Source organism: Perissodus microlepis, chromosome 8, assembly GCF_051167445.1.
Source record: "Perissodus microlepis isolate ML-2025 ecotype Zambia chromosome 8, ASM5116744v1, whole genome shotgun sequence".
Lineage (NCBI taxonomy): Eukaryota > Metazoa > Chordata > Actinopteri > Cichliformes > Cichlidae > Perissodus > Perissodus microlepis.
Genome location: NC_140468.1, coordinates 4,836,112 through 4,864,068, shown reverse-complemented (window position 1 = coordinate 4,864,068; position 27,957 = coordinate 4,836,112). Strand labels below are relative to the sequence as shown.

General features: G+C 40.6%; 1 protein-coding gene across 1 annotated transcript; it reads right to left on the bottom strand.

Moving 5' to 3' along the window:
* Positions 1 to 25: 25 nt before the first annotated feature.
* On the bottom strand, positions 26 to 27,699 carry LOC146381190 (inhibitor of nuclear factor kappa-B kinase subunit alpha-like). Its single transcript, XM_084937112.1, has 22 exons — positions 27,347 to 27,699; positions 26,804 to 26,923; positions 26,551 to 26,645; positions 24,183 to 24,300; positions 23,348 to 23,417; positions 23,174 to 23,262; positions 22,461 to 22,550; positions 19,541 to 19,665; positions 19,200 to 19,307; positions 18,868 to 19,003; positions 16,893 to 17,087; positions 15,918 to 16,020; positions 15,684 to 15,807; positions 13,864 to 14,015; positions 13,711 to 13,772; positions 13,228 to 13,337; positions 8,510 to 8,559; positions 8,276 to 8,381; positions 7,326 to 7,473; positions 6,661 to 6,797; positions 4,847 to 4,946; positions 26 to 3,118 (listed from the first exon to the last, which is right to left on the bottom strand). The coding sequence occupies exons 2-22, from the start codon at positions 26,906 to 26,908 to the stop codon at positions 3,053 to 3,055; spliced, it is 2,289 nt and encodes a 762-aa protein (XP_084793238.1). The 5' UTR covers positions 26,909 to 26,923; positions 27,347 to 27,699; the 3' UTR covers positions 26 to 3,052.
* Positions 27,700 to 27,957: the final 258 nt, after the last annotated feature.

The window sequence follows — 27,957 nt, the reverse complement described above, 5'->3', positions numbered from 1 at the left end:
ACTGAAAGAAGCATCGACACAGGAATCGTGCCAAAGTGATTTATTTTATTTCCAGGTAAACATTTGATCTTCATACAATTACATTTCTAAAAAGTGAACATACTTAAACCAGCAGACAGAAACAAAACTCAAATGGAAAGAAACAAACGGAGTTATTTAAATACAAAACAAAAAGAAAATATTATTTTAGCCATTGCACTTTAACTTTATAAATACAAGAAAGTTCATTTCTCTCTCTGGCCCAAAGAAACACGACGTACAGCACATTCAACCCATCGCTCACGGGCTCGATCGCTCAGATTAGAGGAAACCAGACCGTGTTGCACCAAGGTTGTTGCATTCCTGTCATTATGGGATGTCAGAGAGAAACGACTCGTGTTTGTGGTGAGAGCTGAAACGATTAGCCGGCTAGTCTTTATTTGTTTTTCAAGCAAATTAGCCCGAGACGTTCTCGGCTTCTTGTTACTCAGATCTGAGAAACCGGAGAAACAGGAAGCGTTTCTTCAGCACCATCAATATACCGTGTAACATTATAATAATCACTGCTTTACTCATGGATGAATCAATTCTGGACTTTTAAATCAATAAGGACAAAACCCCTAATCTTTGACAGATTGATCGTTATGAGGGGAAAACTCGAGCTGGAGACTTGCAGACAATCCAAACAAACTAAATGCATCCGATTTGTTTTTATTTTCTCATTTCCTGAATGACAGACTCTGGCAGATGACATTATTTGTTATCACTGAAAGGCTCCAAATGTAACTTTCTCACTGTCAGTAACTTCATTCCTACAGGAATGAATGAAAGTAAGAGCAGCTCTGGGTCTGTTTACACCAGTTTTACCTTTTGGTTCTCAAACTGTGGAGTGGGTCCGACTGGTGGGACGCAGAGCATCAGACTATCCCACTGAGCCGACAGCTAATGAAATGAAATTGAACCTGGATCCTGTTTTCTTTACCTGATAAACGTGTTGAGGTGTGTGATGTGACTCAGTGATGGCTTGAGCTTTACACATGCAATTATATAAAAATAGAGGAAATGATTTCCACACTCACGCCCTGCAAGCCTGAGCCGGATAAGAGGGTAAGATTACTCATTTGTTTTACATTTCCTCATTTTTTGAATGACAGACTCTGGTGGATGGCACATTTGTTATCACTGACTATCACTCATTTCTCTCTGATTTCAGAAAAAGCTGAGAATCCTTAAAATCTCTCTTAACAAAAAGTCTGAATATAAAACTGTTCAAAAACGGCACTGACATTTGAGATGGTTTTCTTTTTGGCCGTATTTGATAAAGAAAAAGATAAATTATCATCTCAGAGAGATCAGAAACACTTAACTTGATTTATTTTCTTTTGAATAAATAATTTGACTTTAATCTGTCAAAAACACACCAACAACGTTTTAGACTTTCAGATCTTTCACATCCATAAAAATAAGATGAAAATAAGATGAGCAGAATTACCCAATAAATCATGATGTGCACGAAATATTTGTTTTCAGCCTTGACAGGGAGACAAAGATATCAGATCTGCAGTGAAAAAGATTTTTCATGTTTTTGTTAACCGAGCTTTCACTGCAAAGATCAAGATCAACACAGACTTTGTGTTAGGACTCGAGAAAACCTAAACTCTCAGACAGACGGGCATCACGAGGCTTTTGCAGAAAATTAAACGTGTTCACTGATTTGGTGGAATAACGGCAATTTCACTCAGAGATGCAAACACGGCCGCTGTGCTGAAGACGGCCCAGATCATCTTAAAGTGGGAGGTCGGCCAAATGTAAATCGTGTTATTTATTTTTAATCACCATGAATATGCAATTTATTTTCTGCAACGGTGACTAAATGCGCAAAGGTTCCTGTGCGAACTTTACTGACATGCAGCTCAGCAGGTAACCTCGTCCCTCAGGTGAGGATATAAATTGCTCTTTGGAAACGTGCTCTTTTAGATTTACATTTTAATCTGAAAATCTGAAAAGAACTTCCTCTGGTGCAGCTCATGCGTGCAGCACAAAGCAAGCCTCGCCATCCTTCACCGTCCCATTAAATCTGCCTCCGCCCTGCAGCCCTCTGGTCTCCTAACCCCGTCCTCTTCTTCTGCAGTGGTTTTACGGTACAGTCTGAACACGAGCCCCACCACCTGCTCGTCTTGATGCAGAATTGATTACAGGATTACTCAGATTTCTGTGGAAACTACGGACTGATCGTTTCAGCTCTGCACGACTATGAATTTAGCGTACATTATTTGTAACCGAACGAGACGAGAAAACCCCGCCTTACATCCATGACGGTTAAAAAGAAACACACACAATATCCACATCATATGAACATAATGGCCAGCCATGGGATTTCTGCCTGTAACACTTGTTTTTTAAAAACGTACATACAGAGAATTCAACACGCGCCCTCAAACGTTTCTAGTAAATCAATCAAACCGACGCTGACAGTTTCTGCTCGCTTTAAATTCTGCAACATTTTTGGCAGCTGGGAACGTTTCACCTCTTCACAGAGAGGACACATGGGAGTATCAAAGTGCTCTTTGCTTGATTCTTATTTCCTCCCCACACCCGCCTTCCAGCGACCCCCGACACCTTCCTGCGTTTCCGTTTCATGCCACGGGGTCAAACGAGTTCCCACGTTCCTGTCGAACGCTCTCCCACCTGACTGATCCACCTCAAGCCCTCAAATGTGGTGCTATAGTTTGCTCCATTTTTGCAGTGATAGTAAAAACTAAAGTGTGATGAATATTGTGCAGCATAAAGAAAAGAAGAGAGAGAGAGAGACAGCTTCATTGTTTTGTCATAAAAAACAAGCTCAATAATCAAACTTTCCACCATGTGAGACGATGGGAGGAGACGAACGCCGCTGAGCATGCGTGAACTCAGCTTTTTTTTTTTTTTCTTTAAAGATGAGCAGGAAAGTCGTTTTCACGAGAAAATCCCAAGTCCATGTACAAACTGTACTACTGTACTGTTAGACGCCGCTCAGCCGCGTTATCAGCTCACAGTCCTTAGTGTTACTCAGGCGGGGGGTGGAGCATGGACTTTACGAATTTCGCTTTTTTAGTTTTGTTGTTAAAGTTTCGTATTTCGTCCAGCTCCAGTCTTGGTCCTTGAAAGATGGAAATGGAGGCGTTAGTAAAAGACAACCAAGAATATGTAACGTGCTGAAGTGCAAATATATCTTAATTTCTGAGTTTTTAATAAGTTTTGGATGTGAGTTGCAAACAGTCTCGTTTTACAGAGTTTTTGATAACGCTTCATAACAATCATCATTAATAAAAGATAAATGATAGCTAACCCACCTTAGTTTACAGTTAAATATTATTATAATTAAAAATCTAATATTTGTTAACAATTAACGGTCTAACATTTTGACTTTACATCAATCATCTACAGTGTTTGATAAAACTTTACTAAAAATGGTTAAAAAAAATAAATCACTGCTAACATAAGTTGGAAGTTGCAACTTTAGAGATGCACCATGTGGGGCGTGCTCTGTCCCAATTGTCACAAGGCTTCAGATCACACCTGGAGCATTTTAGAGTGAGGTCTTTTATTTTGAAAAGCTTTTCTTTGTGTGACCTGCTCTATTTCTTCAAACAACTTCTGTTGAGAAGCTGCCACTGGAGTGTTTCTGAAACACGCGGCAGCACATTAGTTAGAATTGCCGGCATTAATGCGAGTTGGCGGGATAAGCTTCAGCACCTGCGTCAGAGCTGAAATGCGACCCAGCGGCGCCCCGTGCGTTCCCACGGTTAGGCGTGAGACCAGTCTGACTATAAACGCTACATGTGTTTCATGGAACCGATGCTAAAGGAAACCTGAAGCATAACTTGCAGTACTGTGTATAGAGCGCCGTTTAGAGTGACCCCGTGAAATGCACGGCTCACTGCACGGCTCACTGCACGCATTCATGACCATGACCGGCTTCCACCTGGTGCACTGCGGTGCGTTTCAGAAGCAGCGTTCTGTACTGCATCACTGAAAATAACCTCAGATCTCAAGATGCATACAGAAACTACAGAGAGAATTTCAAAATAAAAGACCCCTGCTTCCAAAATGCTCCTGGTGTGACGTGAAGACCAGTGAAGAACGGAAGAACACCTGGTGAAGTGCATCATGTTGTGCTCAAACTGAGCTGTTTATGATGAGCTTGGAACAAAAGTGACTTTTACTGAAAGATGTTAATAAAGTATTGATCAAATTTTGGAGTCAAATGTCAGATTTACGAGTATAAATCAAGCATTATGGCTTCGAATGAACAGCAGTACTTGGTAATGAGAACAGCCTCAAATAATTGATTATCAGCTAGGATAACTCAATATATAACTAAAACATGAAGACATGAATAAATATGATTAATAGCATCCCTACCGTTTAAATAACTATCAATTTAACTATGATTTGTTTTTAAGTGTTGCTTATTATAAAGTGTTAGCTTCTCATCATCTTTAAAAACGGATAAAAATATAATTCAAAATTTATAATATATATTTATCACGCTAATAAATATTACTATATAATATACAGGAAACTGAACACACTGTGTGATTCTGTTTTCTTATCACATCTGCAAGCTTAAAAGAAACAAAAAGTTCCTTCCTTCATGATAAGGTTAAAAAAAGAACAGCGAGGTCCTGTCCTGTCCTTCTAAATGAGATTAAAGACACGCTGACAGGCCTCAGGTCCTTCACAGATGAAGATAGGAGACGCCTAGTGCGGCTAGTTTCCCAAAGGGAAAACAAAAATAAATTAAGACTTTATGGCTGATTTAAATGCAGCCCTCTCCAATAACAAACAAACCTTAAAAGCAGCAGATAAAAAGCAGCAAACTCACCACTATGCTTTTGGCCTGTTCGTCAGCAGCTTCCTGCATCAGGCTGGTCAGCTGACTGAGGTACTTCTGGTTCTCCTGCAGGAGTCGTGGGGCAGCATCACTGAAGGAAACGCACACAGCTTGTAAGACACAATTCAGTCACATGACGCCTCCTTCATATGCACAATGTGTTTACTATCTTGCAACAGAAAGAAGAACGCCCACGGGCAAAACACAAAGTACTGACCTACAAACTATATATATGGCAGTATCTTCATGCTTCAGTCATGTGCACAGTTATTATTATACTAACAGTTTAGCTAACACAGGCTGGAAATGTAATGAAGAGAACAGGCTGAAATAATATTTAGAAAAATGAAAAAGATACCAACTACGAGCATTCTGAAAACACTTTTCCAAATGCAATGCTCCAATTCACAGGATCTTCCTCAGGCATGCGTCTTTTTTAATGCTTCATAAAAACAAAACTATTATGAATCAATTATTGTGCATATTCCAGGTCCCAAAAACTAAGTCCAGCTTTTGCCTGCAGTCCAGCTTGTACAGCTCCCTGCTGGTGAGCTCTCCTCCCAGGTCTGGCAGGTGCTGCAGCTCTGTTTTTTGAGTCATGTGGGTCATTTGAATCATTCTTCATCTTTCTTTGAAGATTTTCTGGGAAAAGCCAGCTGGGTGGAGACCTCAGACCTCTAATAAAGGTAGACCTAGGAATAACTCAGGATCCCCCCAGGTGGAATTGGAAAATGTTGCTGGGGAAAAGAACCTCTGGCAGGAATACATGCTTAGTCAGCTGCCAACAAGCCCAAACTTTAAAAGCAGAAGGAAAAAAAAAGAAGGATGGAGGGATTTCATGACACATGAGTCATTCCTGGAACTGTGACAGACATATGACAGGAACAAGGATTGCCTGTGGTGTCTTAACTCCTGGGAATCTTCTGTTTCATCGCACAGCTAGTCACAACCTTTAGAGTGTCGCGTTTTTAGAGCTTTTCCAACGCTTCAAAATGGCCTGGTGTGCCAAATAGATGATCGATCCATCAATAAACAGTTCATAGGGCTTAAAGACCTGAAACAACCATGACCCCAACCAGCCAGCAACTGGTAAGAGAGACTGAATAAAGCTTCAGTCTCTCTGGAACATCAACAGGGAGTTGATGCACCAGTTAGGAAGGATTCACACGTTTACTTTGGACACGGCGATCTGATCGACTGCATTGATTCGAGCTCCAGCACCACAGCTGGTTAGCTTCAGGTTACTTTAGCTGTACCCATGGGCAGATATGACCTGCACTCAGTGAGTCATCCATCCTCAAACGCAGTTAAAAAAAAAAAAAATCAGACAACAATATGAGACATAATGAGGAAAATATACCAACATCATGTAGGAAATGAAAGATATGATTAATAGCTACTGGAACAAAGCTGTTTGTATCGTTCTCTTCTCAGTTTGAGACCGACCGAGTCCAGCTGTGGCTCAACAATCAGCGCATCGGACCACTCAACAATTTGGCTGAGTGAGTCAAATCATGACCATTTGTCGAGAGAGGAAGATGTCTGTGAAGTCTTTTGTTTGATGTGAGATTTCCTGTATATGAACAGGAAATTACTAAGCTGTTTTTTATTCACATATACGCATCCACATTCACAAACAGGTACCTCACCGTGTCGACACTTCCTTAGTAATTTGGCACCAAGTGAAATAAACCACCAGCTGTTATCAATGCTGAAGGTGCTTCTGCTGAATTCTATGTTAAAGGAGTGTGAACATCTCACTTGTAGAGCTGACCCCAGTCCCTACACGGCTGAGTGGACGTTACCTGTCATTTGGCCCTGGTAGAGAGGTGAGGGGGTGCGGGGAGCTGACGGGCTGTGCCGACTGGGACCACTGAGAAACCTGCAGCAGGTTGGACGACTCGGGACTGGCTGCTATCGAGCTCCGAGACGAGTTCTGAGCCTGAAGGAGAGACAGAAACACACCGTTACAGGCAGCAGTAAAAACATGCCTCCCCTCTCCTACAGCAGGAATGCAGGCGGCACACCCTACCGCTCACTCTGTGTTTGGTACTTTATAGCAGCTGAGTCTGAGGAGATCACAGAAAGTACAACAAAGCTCACCACCACTGGGTCTGACAACTGCAGAAAAGGGAATCAGAAAATGAATAAGTGAACTTAACCTATTCCAGGATATTACCAAGATCCAGCTCCAGCAATTAGAAGACTTCCTTTTTTCTTTTCTTATACACCAGTACACTAAATTTATCTGAGCTGGATGCTGATCAGACAAAACTTCTGATATTCTGTAGAATCAGAGAAAAGCTGATGACATTTTATTCTTAGTTGTACATAAATAGTTTTATCCAGCAGTTACACAACTTCCCCCACTTCTTTGCATCATGCCCCACACTACATTTCAAAGACAAATGAAGTCACAAACTTGGAAAAAGTAGACCGGGCTGCTAACGACTGATGTAGATTTACTCACGCAGGCGATCTTAAGTAAGTGCCAGAACTCCCTCTGTCTCTTGATCTGCATCTGCATCACGGTGTTGTCAGCGTCCTTGATGCTCTCCAGAGTTTTGTCAATCCGGGGAAACAAGTCAATGATCTTCTGTTTGCTGATCAGGATTTTACTGTTGGGGTGAGACGAATCAGGGAAAATACAACATAAATGATGTTTTCCACAGTCACTGTGACTCTTTAGACAGACTCAGTGTAGACCTCACACCGGGGATGGATTCAAGTTCTGGAGTAATTTATGCTCCAAAGGTTTCCTCCTCAGCAGGGAGGGAGTAACTGAAAATTTAGGGGGTAAAGTCTGCAGCTTAAACTTTCCTTAACACCAGCAGACGTTTTATGTGTTTAAGAGCCGTCACTTCTTTATAAATCAGTGGGTAATCTAGGCCCTGTCCTCACATACACGGGATTTTCATCTACACATAAACATTATTTCATGTCACTGAACTTTAGATAAACTCCTTCCAGGGTCAAGATTTCTATAGTCTCCATTTCTGTGCTTACTTGTGGACGAGGAACATGAAGACTTTTCTTGCAATACCAAAGGTGTGCACTGTGTTGTTGTTTGCAGGCTTTTGACTGGTCAACATGAATCTATGAATTGGGGTTATAGTGTCACCTTTTGCTTTGGCGGCACTTGATACTGTCATTTGCATTTTCATGTGGATGGAGACGGGAGTGGGAAAACATCTTTCTTTACCTGTGGATTCAGCATTAACCTGCCCTGAGAGAACATATAAGCTCCTCGAGATAGGTTTAAAAAAAAAAAAAAAAAAAAAAAAGTACTACAAATATGCATTACTAGTACTGTGGCACTTAAGAACAAAGAAAAGTGTACGAGACCACAGATAATTAACAGTAATCAGAGGTGTAAAACTCAGGGTGAAATCAAACTGTCGAGCATGGGTGGACCCTTACCTGAGGTGTGTGAACAGATCTTTGAGGACCTTGTCTTGGTTCTGGACTGTCTGGATGATGGCCTTCACCATCTCAGAGCTGTCGCAGCTCACATCAGAGTCAGGTACTAACCAAAGAGGGGGGGAGGGGAGGGGGGGGGAGAGAGAGAAAAGTTTAAACAACACCTCAGTTTAAAGAATGTATTCATTTCTCTTCTGATTTCAGAGTTTTAATGATCCATTTAACGTTTCTTACCTTTGCATTTCATCTTCAGTTGCTTGTACAGCTCGATTGCCTTTTCTTCCCTGCAAAAAATTATTTTATCACATTAAAATGTTCTTCTTTGAATTCTGAAGCTGCATGTTTAAAAACACCACTGGTATCCTCTCCATATGTGTTGAAGACAGGCACTGGTCAGAACTTTCACAGCAGCACCGAGTGGCACGCTTTCAATCCAGTGCATGACGTGACAGAAATTCACAGGATTTACAAAAGAAAAAGAAGTAAACTTTTACCCAACAGCAAACTAGTTTGATCGACTAAAATGTAGAGCAAAGTCTTGTCCCTGTGGACTGAAGCAAGATACATCCAGGTGAGGTTACACCAGCACTTCAGCACCTCATTAAGCTGTATGAAACTTCAGCCACATCCCTTATCGTCACTGCGATTATGTTTCTTTATTAACTTGGTGATATGTTGAGGTCTGGCCTACATGGGGGTTTCTGCTGTATCATTTACTGAAGGAGGACAGCGAGGCTGTGGTGAACAGGGTCTTTAGAAGCTATGTCAGGGCTCTAGAGTGCGACCAATTTGGTCGCAAATGCGACCAAATTTTTCAGTGGTGCGACAAAAAAAAAAAGAATTTGGTTGCACCTGTGCGACCAACTGTTCGGGTAGCAAAAAAAAAAAAAAAAAAAAAAAAAAAAAAAAAAAATCTGCAACCTTCCCTGTGGTCAACAACAGACACACATTATGCCCCTATCGTGGACTAAACCAATCAGAGATAGTAAGGGGCGGGACCTCTCTGATTGGCCGTGGTCCAGTTGAAAGTGCAGGTGGAAGTGGGAGGTGAGTAGCTTGAATAAAGCGATATCAATTCATTAAATCCTGAATCGACTTTTAAATATAACTGTGTTTTGCCAGAAACGCCAGATTCTCAGATTAAAGCTCACAAAACCATTTCAACAACAATCAAACAGTAAATGAGAGCAGGTACATGGATTCCACACAAAGACGTAAACACAGAACGGACTCGACGCATCAGAATCAACTTTGTCTTTCTCGGCTTTCTCACCCGACGGCCCGTAGACGGACACGCTGTCGGAGGTTAGCGATTCTGATGCGTCCGGTCCGCGCTGTGATTACGTCTTTTTGCGCTGATTCTGAGCTGCAGGTTTTGTCTCTCTCCAACCAAAATTCACCGAGCCAGCAGCAAAAGAAGCAGCAAACTGCGCTTCACATTTGATCAATGTCGTCATGAATTTTGCTGTTTTGCTTCCACGACTATTAAAAATCACACTTCATGCACAGCTAGCTCTCTCTCTATCTCTCTCTGTACTTCAAGAACAGTTTCCCGTCTCCAATCTCTGTTTTCTGTATTATTCATTCGCGTATTACCCACCAGTCTACCGTTGTTTACAGCGCTGTCGGCTGCTGTCTTTTTCTTTTCTTTTTTTCACTTAAATGACCTCGGACAAGAAAGCCTATTTTTTCTGTTGCTCAATACTGAAGAAATTTAAACTTTATATGCAGAACATTGTAGAATATTTTTAAGGTTATCTGCTATAAAAAGCCAGACCAGGAAAATCTCCTTCATGTTTTTCTGTGTTTTATTCTCAGTTACTTTCACACAAAGGCATCTGCTGTGATGTTCACAATTCTGATGAAGTCAGTACTGATAAATGATCAGAATTATAATATTTCTGACTGTCTGAGGCTAAGTTGAATCGAATCGGGACTTTGAAAACCGGAATCGAATGGATTATAGAAATCAGTGATGATACCCAGCCCTAGTGAGCAGCCTAGGCACGACAGACGTAGATGTAGCTGTAATAGGAAAAGAACTATTGCTAACTTTTCTGTTAAGTTAAGGCCTGATCCTTCTGAAATTCATAGCCAGTGCTCTGACACGGTGTCATCAATCTTTGAATGCTGAAAAAGCACAGTGTATCCAGAAAAACACATTATATTATATAAATTATTATAAAATTTGTGTGCGCCTAACTTTTGTGCCAGTACGCCCATGGCAAAAAGTTAGTCTAGAGCCCTGTATGTTACTAAAACGAGGAAGAGCACCGAGCCCATCATTATGTCTCTACTGTCAACAGTCAACACCAGGATCAGAAACTTTCCCACAGAGCCAAGGCTAACCTGGTCAAAACGCATTTTTTCAAGAAGGGGCACTTTAAGCTTTCACTGTGCACAGCTGCACATAACTGCAATGACCCCAGTTAGAGTTCAGCTGGGGCTCGTTACTGCATCTGGTACTTCCTAACGTGCGTTCAGACCAAATGTGTTCAAAACACACAAATATTTCCTTCCAAGAAGCTTCCAACAAGCTTGGCCTTCGTTTATTATCAGCAATGGCGTCTGGAGAATCTACAGACACGATTACACTCATGTACAGAAGGAAAAGAAAATGAGAGGGCTTGGAGGAAAATAAATGAAATCCTAGGACTTCATGCTTATTCCCACTGAGTCAGGAGAGTCCACTCTGTGAGAGATTCTGAGCTGGCAGGCTTTGATGACACAGCATGAAGTGGATTTTTCACTGAAGTTGGATATTTGAGCTGTGGATTGGGATTTGCCTCCATTTACATCACCTGGCATGTATTCTCATTAACGTTGCTACAGACTTTGTAGTCCTGCATAAACTTCACTTTATGTTTGGCTGAACATGGTTGAAATGATGATGTTATCTCTGGGTTAACCTGTTTTAATTAATTAATTTGCTTATTTTTAGTATAAATAAAAGATTTTAAGCCAATTTTAAACACTGCCTCTCTGCTCCCGACCTCATCTTTATAAATTTTGATGTGACAAGCTTAGTGTCTTGGCATCAGCAAAGCTTTTATTTTGGAGGCATTTTTCCAACTGTAGAGAAACGTCCACCAGCTGATGGTCAGTCAACATCGAACTGTTTGCTGTACCTTTTCTCTGCGCGTGTTCTCAAGATCTCAAAGTAAATGAACTTTTTCACTGACAAAAATCTGCCAAGATCATGGTGGCGTGGTTAGTGGTCTAAAGTTGCCTCACAGCAAGAAGGTTCGTGACTCAAACTTCCTGGTCAGCTTCTCATTCTTCACCTTCTTGCCTTTTTAAGTGCTGTTTACACATTTCCCTGTGCCTGCATGCTTTTTCTCCACAGTCCAAGTTTATTAGTGTTTTCTTTTACTAGACTTGGGTGTAGACCGTGGAGCTCACGTGCCCCCTTTATATGGGTCAGCACAGCTTTTTTTACTGAGATAAAGTCTCACATCATGACTGGCTCTAAAACTCTGAAGTCTAAGGAGCTTGGAAAGAAAAGCGACTGGATTTATTTAAAGGAGAAATAAAAGAAGTCCTTAAATTACCATGGTGATGACTGAGAACTTACACAGTGATCTAAAGTCAAAACTTTAATTTATACTGCTTTGAATCACTACAGAGTCTTTGTAAAGTGATCCTTTGTCATTTCTGCATGTAGATGTGCATTTTCTCTCTTTAGAGATGCAACATGTGGTTACATCTCTACGAAGGTGGATGTAAGGTTACAGTGTAAGTTATAGCACAGGACATCAGAACAGGTTGTGGTTACAATATACCTACAGTACAGATTTAACGCAGACGTACAAATTTGCTTGTAAATAGTCTGACTTTTAATACATTGCTGTTAGGAAATACTGTCATCATGGGGTTCGTGCAGATTAACACGTCACCGTCTTTTGCTGCCTATGAGGAAATTCCAAGCTAGTATAAAGTCACAAGCTTTACACAAACTTTTGTGGAATGACTAAAACTTCCTAAAACTAAATAAAACGAATAAAAGTTGCCGCAATGACAAAGACCGGGAAACTTCCACTAACTAGATAAAGGTAATGAACGTATGCAGGGCTTTTGTTTTTTCCCAGTTATTTCGTCAGTTATAAGCGCACAGCTCAGAAACAAACGTGCATGTTGACAGAGGATTTTTAGAGACAAAAAATCTGAGTAAACACGTTAAAAAAAAGTTACTGGGAAAAAAAAGGAGAACACATAAAAATATGAAGATTTCTGTATAATTAAATATAGATGTTTCCTTTATGATCACTGTGGTAAGGCAATTGGGAGCATCACACTGAAATAAAACATATTTGTCCTTCACGTGTTAAATGCCTTTCAGCATTAGTAATATGTCCCATATTCTTTCACACAATTGTCCTCTTTGTCCCACATTTATTTGTTGCGATCTCGACCTCTTAGTCATGAAGGAAGGTTTTTTTCTTCCCTCAATGTTATACATCTGTTTGTTCGTCCAAACAGAGCTGGAAACCTTCTGGAAAAATTCTCCATCATGACATTTATGCACACCACACAACCATCCTTACAAACTGGTGACTGAGTGGACTGTAAACAGGCAAGAAGCCGGGAGTCAAATTTAGATGCATTTCCATGTGCTCTGTACACAAGTCCAAAGCATGTTGCAAACATTCAAAGTACATCAGTATACAGTCAAAGTGTGTGTCATATTTGAAATATTTAGTGTGCATGTAAATGTATTCATGATGTAGGATTTTTTTGGCACCGTCCGGTCATTTCCTCAGGTGAAGCGGGGACAACCAAAAAGTGTCAAAATCATCTGTAGACACCATTATGCAAACCAACCAAAAAGAATCAAAGGCCAACAAGTGGCTGTTACTTATGTCTTTTAAATTAGGTGAAATGTGGGATTTAGATGGCTCTTGATAAATGTCCACAGATTAAATCATCTCAGGTTAAACCCTTTTAATACTCACAGCTGCTCCATCTTGTCTCCTTGGCGTCGGGCATATGGGCTCCTCTGTAGTTCTACTATCTCAGAGTGCAGAGCCATGATCTCATCATCCAAATGGCTCACCTCTGCCACCTGCAGGACAGACAATGGATCAACCAAAGGCTGCTATAGGAAGCCTTTGCACTGGTAAACATCACAGTGATTCCTACACGTGTTCTTTATTAAATTGAATTTAATACATTTATCCAGGCAAATGTTTTCATTAGCAAAGTGCTTCAAACTGAGCCTCCTCAGTGACTGTGATCCTGCAGATGAACATCAACTCCACCATCTTGGACTGCAGTAGGTGAAGGTAGTCCTTGTTCTGGTCTGCAGCCCTCACCGTAGGCCAGGGGATCACCTAAGAAGTGACTTTGGAACCAGAAGAACTACTCTCACCAGCTGCAGTCCAAAATTGCTGGTTAGCAACTACCAGTCTGTATCTTATTTTTAAGAGATGAGTTACCTGAGCAAAAGCTGCAGCTCTTTCTTCGTTCTCCTGCCAGGCTTTCAGCATCTTTTCTGAGGCTTTGGACAAATCAGACAAATGTGAGCTCACCGAGCACCCTACAACATGTTTACTGAAACAAAGAGCAAACAGCTGCCAGCAAACACTCACATATGCCATAGTGCATCTGATCGCTGTATTTTTCCAAGTCATATTGGATGCTACTCTTGAAGAAATCCAGCTTAGCTTTGAGCTGCTGCGAGAAGCCGAACATGCTGTTTTTACACCTGGTCAGGTTGGTGTTGTAGCGGAGGAGGCTCAACCTTGAGGGGGAAGGAGGAGATGGTAAAATCAGAAAGCTCCAAGAGGAAGGCGGAGGACTGAAGAAGACAGGCTGACAGTCCAGCCACAGCTAAAGCTTCCAGAGGAGCAACAGTCACAAGGACCAGAGTGTGAGGAGCAACACAACAGAAAGTTGAATTCGAACTAGGACTCGGGAAGAATTACACTGGAAAATAAGCAGAGCTGAAGGGCGTGTACGACACTACAACTATATTCAGCTGACAACTAAATCATTGCTCTAAATATTCAACCAACAGTTAAATGTTGGAATAAAATTTACAGAAAATGTTTAGATGGGTTTCTTCAGGGCTCAACTTTAAGGCTTCGAGGTACAAATAATAAAACCTGGACCAACAAATGCAATTACTAAAACTATTAAATGTTTTTTTTTTTGTTTACAAAAACTTGCAGATAAATAAGGAGACGCTGGGATTCCTAGCTACTAAGCAGAAGTCGTGAGTGTAACAAAGAGAAATGACTTAAATAGCATAAACAGAATTGAGAACCGGTTTCAGTTTTGAACCCGTTTTAAGTGAGCCACCCTACTGAAACTCTGTGCCCAGCGCCTTATCACTTTCTTTCATAAATGTTGGTGTGTCACATTTCAAAACAATGATGTCAGCCTAATAACGGTTGGCTTTTTGTACACATGAGTCACCAGGAAGTTAATTTCTTTCCTGCTCCATTTCTACACTTTGTCCACACTCAGAAAATAATGCAGGTATCTAAAGCCTGTGTAAGTGTGCTGCTGGATAAGAACAGAAATCATAATCTAGATTATTTTGGTTAATCCTGATTAGTAATCAGGATTACTTCATAACTTAGTCCACAAAAATATCTTTTTAAAGGAGATTTCTTGGAACTCAATTTAAATAATTTAAAAAAAAAACACCTCATAAAAAGCAAAGATGAGGTTGAGGTGAAGGTCAAACCATAATTTTGACCGTGCGGCCCATCTTTTGAGGGCAACCACCGACAGACGGGAGCAACATGTGGCCCAAACGGCAGTAGGCTCACGTGCATTGAAAAACCAACATAGTAGCCACATTGAGAGAAACAAGGAACCAAGAGTCACCCAATACCTCACAAAGCACGTACAGAAGTGGATTATGCAAGAGTAAAAGGAATCTGGATGCAACCATTAATGGTCCACTCACACGTTCATGCAAAGTACCCTTTTACCACTTTCAGTTCTTCTACTACGAGCTTTTTTTGTTCTGGCTCGTGCTGAACATAATTGTTTAAAATTATGAACTAAAATTAAAGTCTCATATAAACAGAGCTACTGATGCTGGCACGTGGGATCGTAAAGCAATGAAGTATGGTGTCTTTTCATCCGTAGCAAACAGAGTATTATTTCCTCCTCAGAAAAGAAAAACTAATATTATTAATTTGATATGAAACTAATATCGGTTGTTTTATTTCTGTGTTTGACAATAACTATTCTTCACCAAAACCACAACATCTGGTTGTACGCTGCTAGGATGTAACATAAAACACTCTTAATGAAAAAGCTCAACTTACACTGTTTAATATTTAAATAGCACAGACGCATAAAGCTGATGTTATTTCTGAATCCTGTCATGGATTCACATTGTAAACCATGATCTGGGCTAAAGCACATCACACACGATTGTTATGTGACTCACATGGCAGCTCTCTGCCCCTGGAAAAGTCTGCTGTAGTCGTCTTTCAGGCCACAGATGTAGCTCACAGCTTCACCCCACACCTTCTTCATCACCACCAAAGGCAGCTGTGTCTTGGCATCTTGCACTGGGAAAATAAAAACCATGAAAGTTTTTATACAGAGCAGAAGAGAGCCAACACTGTCATGTAACAGTCCTTTTCATTTCAGAAAGTGGAGTCACTTCATATGAACTCACCAATGGTGTTGACTTTCTCAGGCAGACGTCTGGCACTGAAGGGGCCGGTGTACTTGGTGATGCTCTTATCAAACAGGTAGACAATGTAGCTGTCCCACCCTCTCTACACAGGAGGAAAGAAAATCATTACAAAGATCTCAAGTAGTGTTTTTACAACTCAAGAGAGTGACTTCAAGTCTCTCAGAATAGATGCAGGGAAATGAGTCATGATTATTGATAGATGTAGATTTTTCTAAACATCGTTGCTTGATGTTGTATATGCTCCAATACGCAAACCAAAACACAGCACAGGTCGTTTTTTGCTTTTTTTTTTTGGCAGGTAACAGAACGTAATCATGCATGGGTAAAACAAACAATCAAGATTTTCTGCCCTGTGATTTGTGACAGATCGAACTGATTTACAGGCGCTGAAGCAGACACTTATGGGTGTCATATAGTGACGTAAACAAAACCCTAGCAAACCCCACAGTGATTCAAGACTACATCATGTGATATTTATATATTCATGTTGCTGTGATCGTATGGATTATTTATTTATTTAATACAAAAAAAAAACTTTGGTAAAGCCACTGGTGTCACAGGCCTGAAATACTTTCAATTTAGTGACCCTCTACCACTGGTACTGCTGTTGGTGCACAGATAAAACGCAGCTACATAAAATTAAGTGAACAGATGGACAACACAGCCCTTTGTCACGGACACCCGATGTAGGAGAGACAGGATCAGGCCAATGGATGTATCCCAAAATACAAAGACAGCATGGTCAGGGATAATAACCAGTGAGGAACACTGCCAATAAGCTGCACCTTTAGCTCCTTGGATCACAAGATGAAGATGATGATGATTTTTTAATTCATCGAAAAACTCAAAGCTGTTATGTATGATTATTTTAATAATAAGTTATTGTACATCATGATGTGTGATTTTAGATTTAAAATCCTTTCATTCATCTAAACAGTGGTTAAATCAACGCACCACTCCATCCAGGACACACTGTGCAGCGGGCTTCCTGGGGTCCAGTGACACTCCTGTCTCCTGCAGCAGTTCCTGGTTCACCACCTCGATCTTGGTCTCAGCTTCGATGCGCTTCTGCAGACTGTGGAGACTCTCGTCAGGAGTCAGCTGGAAGGAGTGGACCTGCGCTGTGGTCATGTTCAGGATGTGGACGACCTGAAAACAGAAAACCCGTCAGTATAAACTAAACTACTTCGTGATCTATCATTTTCTGCAGTATGTGGCGGTACATGGGCCAGCAGAGGGCTGCAAGAATCTAATTATTCTTAATATTGATTAACTGCTGCCTCACCAAAGAGCTGGAAGTAATTTATTACTAAAAACTGGCAGATGGGGAGGGCTGTGACAGCCGAGGCCAGCCAGTTCATTTTTATAAAGATTTCAAGTTGTTAAATGTTATGTTTGGTGAAAGCTCTAATGTGTAGCATAAACTGGAAATACTGGAATTCTTATTAACAACCCTCACTCATCCCAACACACTTACACTACTTTCTCACAAGAAGACAAAAGAAACCAAAACATGGATTTGGAGAATTGCTACACAAACAGTACAATACATGTGTGTGCTTGTGTTTTGACAGCATTACTCCACTGAGACTTTTGGCCTCTCTTATGTCACAGAGAAGATGCTTTTAAATGAGGTGGGATTACAGGATCGTGTCAGATATGGGGAAGAATATAAAATCTCCACAGCACTGAAACCAAACATTCGAGATTTTGTTGCAAAACCAAACTGAACAAGAACCCAGTGGTCACTGTGAATGAGGCCTGGAGCTCCTTTGTGTAGAAGCAGCCCATCACTAATCACATATTTACGGTAGAGTAGCGAGAAGGAAACCAGAACAAGTGAAATCCTCTGGTCTGGTTTATCTACCTGCACAGTTTATAATGACGTGTGTGAAGGACAATGCACAGACTCTGCATCACCTCATCAATACTGTCCCTAAGTCAAACAGGATGGTGGCATCATGTTTTTCCCTATTACAGGAACTGAGACACTAAGTGGGAGAAAGTAAAGGATGGGTATATAAAATATGGGTAATCCTGAGCTCAGAAAAACAAAAACAAACATTTCCCCATTGGCTAAAAAACAAAAAACAAACAAACAATCAAGGTTTCTATTTCAATATTTCTAACAAGACAACAGAAGTTTCCAGACCAAACTCCCTTAAAAAAGGTTGGCACAGAGTTAATCCCAAGAAGATCCGAGTCCTCAAGTATGGGTCTAAATACTTACATCACAAGTTTACAAGCTTTACTATCAACATTTATCACCACAAATCTGTACAGACCTATAAAACATATTCGAATGACTAATTAACCTTTGAACATGACTTGTACTTCTATATCTATAATATGTTTTTGTTGCATTTGAAACATCATCAATAATCAATATTGTTTAGTTTTAAAATTATTTCTGATACTAACAAAACAGAAAAAAATGTGACAGATTTTTAAAAAACGCTGCGTATCTCTTAGCATGTTTAGGCCTCCTTTAAATGTCACTTTGGATTTTACCTGTGTTTGTGTAAACTGCAAAAACCTGCCGTGTGGGTGGTGACCGTTAAGTTACGTACAGGTGACCCATGTTGAATGTGACGTGCGGAACAAATCCAAACACAGAGCATAACAATAAAAAAAGAATTTCGATTTATAATAAATCTTAAAAAGAAAAATAGATGACAATAATTCCAGTATGAGTGACAATGATGGTGCACAGCTTCTTTCAGATTGGCCCACCAAACATACAAACGCTACAATCAGTCCAGTGAGATTAGCAGTAAAATGCCTAAAAGTAGTGAAAGCTTCGGTGGCAGCTTTAGTATTTCTTGTCTTTATAATTTTAAGATGAGAAAAATAAAACACTAAAACTTTCTAAGGCACTGCGTGTCATTGCAAATTACTGACTGAAGAGCCAGCTCTTCCAGTGCCTCACCTTCATAATCAGTATCTGATCAAGGAGTTCAAAGCACAGGGGTTTCTTGGTTTCATGGTTCACTTGACCTCCTCTGTGCACTGGATCCCACTTTAACATCAGCTGAAGCAGTGCCTCCATCGGCTCCAACAGCGTCCTGTACAACACCGGTTAAAACATTTAAAACAGGTCTTCAGGGAGGGTAATTAGCAACAACCACAGTTCACATGCTCTGGGCTATGCGTTCCATTATTACTATAGCACAACACCATGAAGAAACTAATTTGTCCTCACAGGAGACAAACAGCTCAATAAAATAAGGAAATGTCTCAGTAAAAATGATTTCAGCTGACCTGCTGAGATTGTTGGGGTAGGGGAGATGTGTGGAGAACTTGACTTCTCCGTTTAGTTCTTCTACTGCCATGATGTCTTTTGGACCTTTATTCCTCACTTTGCTGGCCCTGAAGGCAAGATCAGAAAGGATCAATATCAAATTCTTTCAATACAAAGTACTAGAAGTACTTAGAAGATGCAGTTCTCAATGTACCTCAGTCGAATTAAAGCACAAACATGTGATGTAGAATAAAATCTGACGTGAGAACAGAGCTGGGCTCCTGCATACTCTACTCAGACATCTGACTCATCTAATTTCCAGTAGTTCATAAATTAGTGACACACACTAGGATCAACTTACCACTGCACAGGTTGCAGGTTGTGTAGGAATGGACGGAAACCGCAACTGCACTCGAAGATCATTGTTCCGAAGCTCCAATAGTCTACAGTCACAGTGTACGGTTTATTCTCAAAGAGCTCAGGAGCCTGGAGAGAGGAAAAAGAACAACAGTGTTTCATCTTTTCATAAAACACGAAGTGATCTCTTTCAAAGACTTATTTGGCATTTCCATCCTTTATGTGACAGTAGAGAGTCAACAGGAAAGTAGAAAAGGGTGGACAGGAATGACCCACAAGGAATGATCTCAACGTTGAATCCACGGCCCTGCAGCAGCCGTGGGTCACCCACTCATCCAGGTAAACTGTAGTGGAGCCCAGAACCTGCAAATTGGCTATTTTTTTTTTTTTTAATATATATTAATACAGTCATTTTTATGTATTTAATGAAGCCATCCAAAGTGTTATCTTTTGTATTTACACCCTCAATATTATTTCAGAGTTACAGGCTGACTTTGTACGTAGGGGTGAGTTGAAATGTTACCATTTTTATTAGTTTTTACTTTTTGAGCCTTCATGACATCTTTTTCAGAGATGGAAGAAACAAGATGTAAAAATATAAATAAAAAATAAAATAAATAAACTGCCACTATATCAGGTTAACATCTGATCCAAGTATCACAATCTATAATGCTACAATCTTGTTTTTTTTTTTCATAGCCACCTTTGAGCATCAGTATCATGAGATATGTCATCATTTCTGTAAGAAAACTGCACCAATTCAATGTTTATGACACAGATAAGAGACGAGCATTGCCACCCTGGATGTATGTTATGTTTCTGATAGTTCACCGGAGAAAAATGAGTTTTTAAGGGTTATATCACCATGTGGTTGGTCAACAAGTTACATCATATGACAGGTCTGCTTTTTCACCTACATTGTGATACCAGGCTTGTCTTCTAGCCATGATGTGTTCTAAGTCAAGATAATTTTCTGATATAGTCCTATTCAGTTATTTAGCACTCCTGAATGTAGCCCGTGGCTATGAGCTGAAAAAACAATACGGGTGTTCACATTTTTAATTTATTAAAAAACTTTTGGTCCTAAAAAAGTTTTTCACATTTCTTTCAGCAAATCAAAGGGCCTAAATTATAGAGCTAGTGTCTCGAGATCAATACAGGGAGTGCAGAATTATTAGGCAAATGAGTATTTTGTCCACATCATCCTCTTCATGCATGTTGTCTTACTCCAAGCTGTATAGGCTCGAAAGCCTACTACCAATTAAGCATATTAGGTGATGTGCATCTCTGTAATGAGAAGGGGTGTGGTCTAATGACATCAACACCCTATATCAGGTGTGCATAATTATTAGGCAACTTCCTTTCCTTTGGCAAAATGGGTCAAAAGAAGGACTTGACAGGCTCAGAAAAGTCAAAAATAGTGAGATATCTTGCAGAGGGATGCAGCAGTCTCAAAATTGCAAAGCTTCTGAAGCGTGATCATCGAACAATCAAGCGTTTCATTCAAAATAGTCAACAGGGTCGCAAGAAGCGTGTGGAAAAACCAAGGTGCAAAATAACTGCCCATGAACTGAGAAAAGTCAAGCGTGCAGCTGCCAAGATGCCACTTGCCACCAGTTTGGCCATATTTCAGAGCTGCAACATCACTGGAGTGCCCAAAAGCACAAGGTGTGCAATACTCAGAGACATGGCCAAGGTAAGAAAGGCTGAAAGACGACCACCACTGAACAAGACACACAAGCTGAAAGGTCAAAACTGGGCCAAGAAATATCTCAAGACTGATTTTTCTAAGGTTTTATGGACTGATGAAATGAGAGTGAGTCTTGATGGGCCAGATGGATGGGCCCGTGGCTGGATTGGTAAAGGGCAGAGAGCTCCAGTCCGACTCAGACGCCAGCAAGGTGGAGGTGGAGTACTGGTTTGGGCTGGTATCATCAAAGATGAGCTTGTGGGGCCTTTTCGGGTTGAGGATGGAGTCAAGCTCAACTCCCAGTCCTACTGCCAGTTTCTGGAAGACACCTTCTTCAAGCAGTGGTACAGGAAGAAGTCTGCATCCTTCAAGAAAAACATGATTTTCATGCAGGACAATGCTCCATCACACGCGTCCAAGTACTCCACAGCGTGGCTGGCAAGAAAGGGTATAAAAGAAGAAAAACTAATGACATGGCCTCCTTGTTCACCTGATCTGAACCCCATTGAGAACCTGTGGTCCATCATCAAATGTGAGATTTACAAGGAGGGAAAACAGTACACCTCTCTGAACAGTGTCTGGGAGGCTGTGGTTGCTGCTGCACGCAATGTTGATGGTGAACAGATCAAAACACTGACAGAATCCATGGATGGCAGGCTTTTGAGTGTCCTTGCAAAGAAAGGTGGCTATATTGGTCGCTGATTTGTTTTTGTTTTGTTTTTGAATGTCAGAAATGTATATTTGTGAATGTGGAGATGTTATATTGGTTTCACTGGTAAAAATACATAATTGAAATGGGTATATATTTGTTTTTTGTTAAGTTGCCTAATAATTATGCACAGTAATAGTCACCTGCACACACAGATATCCCCCTAAAATAGCTAAAACTAAAAACAAACTAAAAACTACTTCCAAAAACATTCAGCTTTGATATTAATGAGTTTTTTGGGTTCATTGAGAACATGGTTGTTGTTCAATAATAAAATTATTCCTCAAAAATATAACTTGCCTAATAATTCTGCACTCCCTGTATACTGATGTTATTATAGAAATCAAGCTGACTATAAAGAGGTGAGGTGGGAGGCACAGATTGATTTTTCAGAATGACCCTGTTCAGTCATTTCTATAAAAGGTAGAAAGTAAAGTCAAGGATTTAAAATCTATAATTACTATAACACATAGCACATAACATACACTATCTGAGGATAAATAAATGTTTGCTTTAAGTGTTTACCAGGTACTGAAGTGTGCCAACGAATGAAGTGCACAGACTCCCCTGGTCCAGGTCTTTAGCATAGCCCAAGTCGATAATCTTGTGAACCAACTGCAGAATAAAAAAAGAGTTTATTTCAGATGAGCAATCAAACAGAGCGGGCTGTGAATGAGAGGGAGACGGGTCTAAATGTGGACATACAAGGAGCAAAGATAGTGAAGGTAGAGGAGTTTAAATACCTGGGGTCAACCATCCAAGAAAAACACACAGTGCACAAGAGAGGTGAAGAAGAGAGTGGAGTGGGTGGAGATGGGTGTCAGGGAGGGTTTGTTTACAAGATGGTAGTGAGACCTGCTGTGATGTCTCAAGACTGTGACACTGACAAAAAGACAGGAGGGCGAGGCGAAGATGTTAAGAGTGACCAGGATAGACAGGATTAGAAACAAGTACATCAGAGGACAGCTCAGAGTTTGAGAGGCAAGGCTGACAAGGGATAGTAGATATATTGGATAAAGGATCCTGAAGGTGGAGCTGCCAGGCAGGAGGAAAAGAGGAGGACCTCAGACAAGATTCATGGATGTGGTGAAGGAGGACATGTAGAGGGTTGGTGTGACAGGAGAAGATGCTAAAGATGATATGGAGGCAGATCTTCAGTGGCGACTCTTAAAGAGAGCAGCTGAAAGAAGAAGTAGTCAAACAGAGCAGTCAAAAAAAGGGAAGAGTAGCTGGTTTACCTTCCCGTTGATGTCTTGTAGCACAATGTTTTCCGGTTTAAGATCTCTGTGTATGATCTTGTTTTCATGGAGATACTGGATACCGGATCCTGGAGCAGAAGTCAGACTTAATCAAAGCCAATGACACGTTAAAAGAAGAAATGTCTGAATAAATAAGCCGAACAATGCACATACCAACATCATTAAGTAATGAAAGCACTTCACTTTCTTTCAGACCGCAGCAGTTTTCAGGTTTGCTCAGCACCTGCAAATCAGGAAAAAGAAATCCTATCAGAGCTGCGGTATTTTTTTAGAACATGTGACCAAAGGGTGAGAAATTTCCTGAAATTAAGAAGTCTGATATGATGTGCTTATTTTCATCTTCTATTTATCTTTGTGTGTGTACTTAATGAAATGTACGTCTTATATAACTCACTTTAAACAATCTTGTTGAAAAGTGCTATATAGATAACATCAGCTAACTTCACACTATCACTCCATATATTACCTTCTATATATTGCTCACTGTGTGTAGTGGCCTCTATATTTCACACTTTTGATTTTACTGGAGATAATTTATGTGAAATTCAGGAGCGGGACCACACTCCAAAGACTACCTGCCTCACACACCTGTTTATCATCCTCTTTTATAGGTGCCAGGCTCTGGTCTTGCTCACTGTTTCTCATTAATCTGTTGCCTTTGTTATCTTTAAACCTTTTTTTTTCCCCATTATATTTTGAGTTGTGGTCAGGGCTTGTGAAATATGACCCTGGTCAGTGGCTTAAATCCACATACTGATAAAGTCTTCTGATCCTTACTTTTAGCCTGAATTTATTCACATTTTGTCACACTGGAGCCACAGAAAGCACGCTGAATTTCCTATTATAAGCTTGTTTGCTGTGCACCCATAACTGCCCACAAAACTATCATTGGACAGAAAATATTACAGCTCTCAGGCAAAGTCTGCTGCATATTTCTGATTTCTAAACTCTCCAAATAATATCAATCCCATCTAAATGACCCCCTCACCTTCCTCAGGTCTCCTCTGGAGCAGTACTCCATGGCCAGCAGTGGAAGATCATTTAAGGCTATGGGCTCCACCTCCTCTGGGACCTCCTGGGCTGTCACGATATTGATATGATTTAACCTGAGTGAGAGAGATGGAACCGCATTACTTTTTAAAGACATCCAGACAGACTTCTGCACAGTCATCCACTGTCTGCATAACAGTGCAACTCTTTCTTGCATCTGCAAGCCTGTGGGTTTCACAAATTGATTAATAACTACCAATAACTGTGAAGAAGATCACACTGTATAAAGCCAGAGTTCTCAGAAGGCCCACAACAAGGAACAAGGAAAGAAAGCTCTAGTGCACACTTCATTTTATCTGTTCACACATTGTGTCATGCTGTCGGCTTGTTAAGTCTAACGTCATTCACCATTTCCTTGTGTAAAACTTCCTTCAGCTCCAGATTTCTCCAGCTACAGATTAGTTAGGCTAATATAAGCACATTATCACCATGGAGATGTCATATGAGGATTGAATCACTTTTGTTTGTTGCCAGATAAAAGCGGACATCTCAAATGATTTAATATTCTTGGTAATAAATATCCTAAAAGCAGACTTATTAATTTTTCAATCTGCACTCTTCTTCTTTCGGCTGCTCCCATTAGGGATCGACACAGCGGATCATCTGTCTCTATCTAAAACTATCCCTTTCATCTTTTTCTCTCACACCAACTGTCTGCACGTCTTCCTTCATTACATCCATATCTCTCTGTGGTCTTGCTCTTTTCCTCCTGCCTGGCAGCTCCACCTTCAACATACTTTTTTCCAATATATCCACTATCCCTCCTCTGCACATGTCCAATCCATCTCAGCCTCGCCTCTAACTTTGTCTTCTAACTGCTCAACCTGAGCTGTCCCTCTGATGTACTCTATTCTAATCCTGCCTTTAACATCTTCCTGTCTTTTGCTTTGTTAGCTGTAATTCCTTCAGTGTAAAACAGACTTGGAAGCAAATGAGGATCAGGCTACATCAACAACACAATACATTTAAATTCCTTTGATGCACAGCTTGAGCTGCTGTAAATACTGCACACCTTCATCCTGCAGTGTTAACGAAAACCAGCTTAGCAGGTTTCATATCCAAAAGGTGATCCTCAGCAGAGAATCTGTATCACACTTGGAGCATACTGCAATTACATGAATCAGACAAAATGTGGTGCTTAAAGTGAATTATACACCAAAACTTTGAGCATAACCTGATATGGAAGCCAAAAAATTAGTCCAGCCAGCTTTGCAAGGTGTGTCGCGTTCACTGTCGCAAAGCTGGCTCTCTTTTTACCTGGTTAGATCACCATGGTAACAATGCTCACTATGGTTATAAGCTGAACATATACCCTTGAGTTTCGGTTTAAAACTCAGCTTACAGCACCACATTTTCACAGATTTTCCAATTTTCAATATGATGAGTATGATACAGATTAGTTTTAGAGTATTAGTATGCAACTTGCTGAGCTGTATTTCATTGACACCACTGAAAAAAAAAAATAGCATGTATTTATTTGATGGTGCAGATAATGCATAAATATGTTTTTATGCTTTATAAACATCTGCTCATACATCTGTTTTACAATTCAAGAACACAGATTATTCTATTTTACTTTAATGTTGACACAAAATAAAAATGATTTCCACAACAGCCGTGACTGTCACGAACACCCTCAGTATGCAATAATGTGTTTTTAACCTTCCAAGAGATAAAGTGCACATTAGAAATATGTGCACAAAGAAAGGCTCTTGCAGACACTCCACAGGTCAGGCTTGATAGTCATGATTTGCATGTGACTTGGATTAAAGTAAGGATGTGAGCGCCTCACTGTCTCGGATGAGCCCCCCTGGATCCAGTGTAGGACATAGTCAGAACAACTGGAGATACACCAGAATGCAGGAGGGCCAAAACCCCATTCTAGATTTTCTGCCAGGGTTTACTTCCCTTGCCTCTTGGGAGCAGTGCCTTTTATCTACAACTGGGGTAATGTATATTAACTTCTCTCTTGTCCTATTTGCACAACCAGTGATGCATTTTGCCACTTTATTTTTAGTATTCTTTCTAGATCTTTATCCCACACTCATCTAACAAATTCTGACTTTAGTAGCCAGCGCTTCATTGGTCAAGAGGAATGAAATTTATTCTGGCTAAATCATCACTGCGATCTTCATTATCTCTGACTGGGGTTTCAGGTTTTGTCAAGCCAGGTAACAAGAAAGCTGAACTTGATTCAAATGGCACTTTTGTGTCACCTTTGTGACACTAAGAAGTGTTACATACAGATGTGACACATTTAAATAAAAGCCACTAAGGAAGGAAAATAACAAAAAATAAATACCAACTTTTTCATGATCTGGATCTCTCTGCCCCATCTGTCCCTATTCCTTGGTGTAAGCTCCAGGCGACACATTTTTATAGCCAGTTTTTCGTGTGTTTGCTGCAAAACAGACAGCAGACATCCCATTATTATACAAATACAGTCAAGGAAAAGCAGGTGGTGATTACTTCAAAACAGGCCATTTCAATTTCCAGCACCCATATCCTCCTTTCCTAAGTTACGTATAGGGTCAGGAACTCTCCTGGCTGGACACTCACCATATGCTGATAGAGGTAAACATGGGCAAAGCCTCCCATGCCCAGCCTCTCTTTCAGTTCCCAGTCCCCCAAGTTCTGGTTCTGCCTGAAGGGAGGTCTCTCCATTGTTGTTCACGCAGCCTGTACCGGAGTGTGGGAATTATATTTGAGTCACGCGACAGAAACACAGCAGACCCTGTCAGTTTATTAAGTGACTGCGCTGTTTGGATTATCACATAAACCTATCAAACACAGGGGCAGGGCTACATACTGGAATGGCTGCTAGGCTAATGTCAGCTCGATGATTTAGCAGGAAAAACCCTACCACTGACGTTTTGTGGCAGTGTGACACAAGTGGGCTGCCTACTCATAGACAAGACATACCCAACTCAATATACCAGACAACAAGATACACATTTGTTTTTCATATTTGTCAACAAACAAGCAGCTAGCTAACAGCATAGCCAGCCAGCCAACGGTAGCCCTACTAGGAAATAGACGGAGCCGGTTATTAGCTTCCTTGCGTTAGAAAATGAAGGCTTCTCGGCGCTTTTTGACACTTACCTGTGGTGTCTATGGAAGTGTCATGAGCCGTGTGCAGTAGAAAGGTGTAACTGGAGTGTGTCTTGTTTTCAGGTCAACGCAGCACCGCGACACTGGACTTCCCCACATAAACGTCACTAGAAAGCCCGGCTGTGTCTCTTGAAAATGAAACGAGGGTGCGTTCAAAAACACAACGCCCACTGCGTTCAAAACACTGTCAAGACTGTGTAAAAGCGGCATTTTGTGTTTATTTTAAGTCGTGTGTTTTTATTCTGGGGTCCAATAGAGTTTTGTTGATTCATAGTTAAACAAAATACATATTTATACTGCCCCAGAGTCTGCTATGCAGCTCCCCCTGTCCAGCATCTTCCCGAACAGCTCCTGGCTCTTAAAACCCGCCCCATTAATGCCCACTTTTTCCTGATTGGCAGATTTTGCGGAAGCCTACAGTGGAGTGCTTGTGAAATTACTTTTAAAATAATACTGCCATATTGGTCATTCTTCCAGTTATATTAGCTGACTACTGATACATGTGCAAGGTGTTCATTAGTCTGATCTCAATTTATCTGTGACCAAAATCTCTGAGTTATGTTTTTTAGCACTAGAAAGGTGTCTGGTAAGAATATACAACC